General features: G+C 39.7%; 1 protein-coding gene across 3 annotated transcripts in view; it reads left to right on the plus strand.

Moving 5' to 3' along the window:
* The window catches only part of TSPAN5 (tetraspanin 5), a 206,086-nt gene extending 200,091 nt beyond the window's left edge, over positions 1 to 5,995 (plus strand). For all 3 annotated transcript variants that reach the window (XM_049785304.1, XM_049785306.1, XM_049785305.1), the window contains 4 exons: positions 595 to 720; positions 1,900 to 1,947; positions 2,041 to 2,157; positions 3,982 to 5,995. In XM_049785304.1, the coding sequence (XP_049641261.1) occupies positions 595 to 720; positions 1,900 to 1,947; positions 2,041 to 2,157; positions 3,982 to 4,047 (357 nt within the window). In that variant the 3' untranslated portion in view covers positions 4,048 to 5,995. The remainder of the gene's footprint in view (positions 1 to 594; positions 721 to 1,899; positions 1,948 to 2,040; positions 2,158 to 3,981) is intronic.
* The last annotated feature ends 5 nt before the right edge of the window (positions 5,996 to 6,000 follow it).

The following is a 6,000-nucleotide window of genomic DNA, read 5'->3' on the forward strand; positions in this document are numbered from 1 at the left end:
GGAGTAAGTCCTGAGCACCACCAGGTGTGGCCCAGAAAGAAAAAGAAATGAGGGCAGAACATAGCAGAACAATAAGCTTTTTCAACTTTGGCAGTAATGAATATGTTATGGGGATTGACATATGTTGATGGTCACATGTCAAATACTAAAATTGTACTGTTACAATATTCCCTTGACACAATGAAATGGGGGCTTTAAATCCATTTCATTGTAGAGATCAAGAATATATAAATTGGGCCTCTCTTTCTCACTTCCATGACTACAGTTGTCCACTTCAGACACTAATTCTGGTGTGTCTTATTTAATTTCTAGAATGTTCCTATACATCCCTATGCCTAATAGATCCAGTTCTCATGAGCCCTCATTACTACTCGTGCCCTTTTTACCCCCCCCCCAATATGTTGTGCTTCTTGGTCATACAAATAGTACCATCAAATCATCAGCCTTAATTTCTTTAGATGCTCTTACTGAGGCTGTTTACATTAAGCTTAGTTTAAAAGTGAGTTCTGGGACAGAGAGAAGGTTGACCTAGCAGAAGCTGAGTGCCAGTTGCTTCTAGTGTGAGAAGTCCTAATTTTCTCCTGTTTGCTTCAGTGGCAGTGCTGTGGGGCTTTTGGAGCAGATGATTGGAACCTAAATATTTACTTCAATTGCACAGATTCCAATGCTAGTCGTGAGCGCTGTGGTGTACCCTTCTCCTGCTGTACAAAAGATCCCGCAGTAAGTGATGCTCCAAACTTGTGCTTCTCACCAGGAGGGGTGGTGGTAATAGTGGATGAGTGACTTCTTTTTCTGTTTTGTTTATTTGTTTGGTTTTGGGCCACATGCAGCAGTACTCGGGTTACTCCTGGCTCTTCGCTCAGAAATTACTTCTGATGGTCCTCCTGGAATCATATGGAATGCTGGGGATTGAACCCAGTTGACCTGTGCAAGGCACCCTACCTGCTGTGATATCACTCTGGCCCCTGTTTTGTTTGTTTTGGACCACATTCAATGGTGTTTGGAAATTACTTCTTGCTATGCAGTCAGCAATCACTTCTGGCAGTGCTCAGGGCACCAAGTGGGATATTGGCGATTGAACTCATATAGGTCACAGACTACTTGCTCTGCTATTGTTCTGATCCCCGTACTTGTAGCTCCTTTCAGGGAGATGGTACTCCAATCTCCCATCATGAAGAATAATGATTGTCGCATCAACTTAGTAGTAAGTGCTGGCTCCTTACCTATTCATTCTTGTGGCTTATTTAGATGGAGCCTACACAGATCATTTAAGTTGGAACATTCATAGTGGCTGATACTATCATTATTTTCTCTTTTCAGGAAGAATCATGGAGTTTAAGTCATTTTCCCAAGCTCAAATATGAGCTTGCCAGACAGTGTATCAGTTTCATCTTTTATTGGTTCTTTTGGAAGGACTGGCTTGTATAAGAGCTCTCCTATAGCTTGGGGTCAGTAACATTTTCTGGCTTAGTTCTAGGAAAAATATCACTAGTCTAAGACAACATAAGTCTTGAATACTATTTAAGAAGATGGCAGCTGTCCTAACTCTTGAGTCATAATCAGTATAGGAACTTCAGTTTTATTTTATTTTTAAGAAAGTAAAGGATTGGCCAGAACAATTCTACAACTTGTAGAGCATTTGCTTTGCACCTGACTGGACTCGGTTTGATCCCTACAAGCTTACAATTATGGTCCCCAGAGCACCACTAGGGTAGATTCCTAAGTACAGAGCCAGGAGTAACCTCTGACCATTCCTGGGTGAAGGGATGGAAAGTTAAATAAAAAAGAATTACGAGACTGAAAAGTACTATTTATTACTGGCACCTGTGTAACTGGAATCTCCTGCTAATCTCTTTTGGGCTTTCTAACATGGGTTCTTTCTGTTTCTTTCCTCACTAGGAAGATGTCATCAATACTCAGTGTGGTTATGATACTAGACAGAGACCAGTAAGTAGAAGCTCATCCTGTTGCTTAGCATGAGGGTGTTGGGATCTTTGAATATGCATATACTGATGCTTGCTCTCCTCTTCCTTTGTGAAGGAAGTTGACCAGCAGATCATAATCTACACCAAAGGCTGTGTGCCCCAGTTTGAGAAGTGGTTGCAGGACAACCTAACCATTGTAGCTGGAATCTTCATCGGCATCGCATTGCTACAAGTGAGATGAGTTTCCTTTGTGATTGTCATAGGGAAATGCCCCTCATATGGTTGGCTGACACACCCAACCTCCCTAACTTGTATTTTATAAATCTCTGATTTGAGTTGCTGCTACTATGGGACATTTTAGGAAGAATTTCCTCCTTTTAAAGATGGAAAATACAGATGGGAATGGAAGTTGTCTGCTGGTCCTGCAACATCTCCATGATGTCAGCTGTAGCATCATGACAGCAAGGCAGAAAGGCAGTCAAAAGAAGGCTCCAGTGACCCAGCTAAGGCTCTGGGAGTTTCACAGACATGTTGTGTTCTTCCTTCTCTGAATAATATATTGAGGTTTAGTGATGAAACAGAGCACTATTTTCCGCCAACCCAAGAGTTAGACTTTTCCTTTTTATGTAGATGGTCAAAATGGGAACAATTTTGAAAGAACAAAAAGGAGACATAAATGGAAAGACATTTCCTACTCACTGAATGGAACACTTATTATTTTGAAGGTTGAAGTATTCCTCACACTGATCCACAGATTCAGTGAAAGCACTTGCAAAGGTCCAGCTACTTTTCTTGCAGAATGGACAGGCTAATCCTAAACACATAAAGATATGCAAGGGACCCAGAATAGACAAACTAACTGAAAGAGAACAAATTTGGAGAATTCAAAGTTACTATAATCCAGCTCATTTGTGCCCATGTAAGGTTACACTTATCTTGTGGGATAGAATTTAATACCCAGGAGATTAATCAAAGGATCATCAATTTTTAGTTTGTCGAGGAAACCAAGATCAGTCCATGAAGAAAGAAGAATTTTTCAATTAATGATTTTGGGCAAACTGGAGCTCTCTATTAAGAAAAAAGGAAATGTAGAGCCCAGACCTCACCATGTTACACAGAATGTATTCTAGATCAGCTCTAGCTATAAAACTAGACAGTGTTTCCTAGAGATGATAAAACTTGGTTAAAAATTTGAAAAGACATCTTTCCAAAGAAAACGCAGATAACTGACATTTAAATGTAAAGCTATGCAACATCAGTAAGGAAATTCAAGCCACTAGCTTGATGTCATTCCACTTCACACACTCTCAGATGACCCTAACAGAAAAGATAAACATTGATTACTAAGATTTATTGAGGTTATGAAGAAATGGGGATACTTACATACTGCTGAGCAGAATTAAAACATTGCATTCTCTTTGGAAAACAGTGTGTCATTTTTTCATAATGTGAGAGAACCACCAAAGTAACCCAGCAGTTCTTTTCTTAGGTACAGTATGCCTCAACGTGTTGAAAACATACAGATATTTATAGCAGAGCTCTACCTATGAGTCTAGAGTAGAAAATAAAGTCTTTGAACTGGAAAAATAGATAAATGGGTAAACAAAGTATGGTTTATAGGATGAAATATTACTTAGCTGTCAAAAGAATCAAATTACTGCATGTCATTCATCACAGCATGGATGAACCCAGAAAATGTTCTTCTGTGTAAAATAAATGAACTTGGAAGGCTCTGTAACTCATGTTTTCTCTATTTGAAATGTCCAGAATTGGCAAACCTAGATGGAAAAAAAACCAGGAAGGAGTCTGTTTGCCAATTCTATAGGGGTGGGAATGAGAATGGCTGCTCATAGTACTTTCCTCTGTAGTTAATGAAAATATTCTTTAACTAGACAAGAGTTAATCAGAATACATTGTTGGGTGTTCTTTTAAAAAATACTGATTTTATAGCATAGGAATTATATTTAGTTTTAAAATTAGAGAAGAGCATGATACTCAGTAGGTCCATAATGAGCCCAAGAGATTCACAGTTTGCTTCTTGGACTTTCTCTCCCAGATTTTCGGAATATGCCTGGCTCAGAATTTAGTGAGTGACATTGAAGCTGTGAGGGCTAGCTGGTAGAGCCCCTGCAACAGCTGTTGTAAGACACTGGATCGATCCAGTCTTCCTGACCTTCCAGCGTACCAGTGACAGCCATGCTGCATGGATCCTATGCACATACCAGATGAAGCTGCCAATAACTGGTTTAAGGGGCGCTGGGGGGGTGGGGGCTATAAAACTGGGAAATGTTGCTCACTGACAAAATTTTTAAAAATGTACCTGTGAAAGTCTCTGCACCATGCACCTCTATTGTAACCATGAATCTATGAAGGCCAGATACTTACCAAAAAAGTAAAAGTCAAGTAGGGACCCAGAGCTGGGAGAAGAAGCTGTGCTCTCATCATGCCTTGAGGGTCTGCCATCTGTTGCTTCGCCTAAAGAAGTGAAACTCCTAAGACTCCATTTCTTGCCTGGGAGCTGTGGATTGTGCCAACCCGTCACTGTAAATTTTAAGTAACTATTACAACTATCATCCCTAAAGGAAGGCATTTGTCTGAAGATTCCAATTTTGTGATCACATTCAACACGTGACTCTCCTTAGTTATGAAGACCAGCGTCAAATGCATTGAGTACAAGCATTGGGATTCTGCCTAATACTGGACTTTAGCAAGACACATCTTTTTTAAAGTAGGCCTGAGCTTTACTTATTGATGAAATTCCAGGACAAAATGAGGTTAATGAACAGATATTAATATACTCTCTTATCCCTGTCCACAAAATTACTTGTTAAATTATTTAGAAACTGGAATATTTGGGTGTTTTGTTTGTTTTGTCTATGGATTATTTTTTTCCTCCTCAAAGTGAAAGCTATGCTATAGTTTTTATTCCATTTAAAATTTTTTCTTACTCAGCTTGAGTATTTCTATTTTTTGCATGATATGTGAATCTAACCCAGCAGCTCTATTTTCTGCCATCTTTCCTTCAGAAATTTGTAAATGTGAATCAGCCTACATCTCTTTCAGAGTTTTGTCGTTGTGAGAGATGTGGTGTATCTTTCTGTGTGGTAGCAGCTGATAAGGACTCCACACCAGCGTCCGTAGATGCATTGTTTCTTACCACTGTCATGGACTTGTCTGCACAATGCCCCTCAGCCCATTCTGTCTAAATGCAGTTCAACCCAATTCTAAGCCAACGTTGACCAAACAACAAGCTTATAATGAATCTTGTTTCATCTATTTATGTTGCTTTATTTTTAAAGAAAATGGAAAAAAAAAGTCACATGGCCAGAGCACCTCTGTGCGCTTGGTGCAAATGCACCATCTCTTATTGGTAATAAAGCACAAATACTTTGAAGGAGGTGCATCAGCAGGGCACATCTTTCTGTGCCACTAGGTGGGAATTCACTGTAAGTGCTGCTGCCCCTAACCTTGCTCCAGGTGAGAGCAACGAGTTCTGAGGTCTTAGCCAGCAGATGGCCATCAGAATTCCACTCAGCTGGGAAGTCCGGCACATGTGGAAGTCTCGGGCATAATTACAGTGATGACACATTTGCCAACATAGGACTGAATAGCAGCTCTTACACACTGGAAATTTAATCAGGATTTCTACTTCTGTTCATTTGTTGCACCTTTGTGGCTGATGAATGTGTCATCTTTCTCAGAGAAAGAACAAAATTCTGTTGTAAAATCTCATTTCTCAAGTTTGGGTGTGTTTATGACTTTATGTCTGTGCTTTTGTGTGTCTCTGCAATTAGAGATGTGCAGTTCATCATGCAGGTGATGTCATTCTGGAGGGTCAGTCAGTTCAATGAGGAGAACAAAAACTCCTGATTTTTTTTCAGTGTGCCCTCTACTTGACTCCTTCCTACAATCACCAGAATCAAGCAAGAGTCCTACCCTTTGGTATATGTTGTGAAATGCCAAACAGGAAGTCAACTGATTTCTAATTTTAAGTAATTACTCTTTATTTTTTACGCTTGACAGTGTTTGTAATAAAGACTGTCATTAATAAAGTTGGTTCTACCCCTGAATGAAG

The sequence above is a fragment of the Suncus etruscus genome, chromosome 13 (genome assembly GCF_024139225.1).
Source record: "Suncus etruscus isolate mSunEtr1 chromosome 13, mSunEtr1.pri.cur, whole genome shotgun sequence".
NCBI classification, from domain to species: domain Eukaryota; kingdom Metazoa; phylum Chordata; class Mammalia; order Eulipotyphla; family Soricidae; genus Suncus; species Suncus etruscus.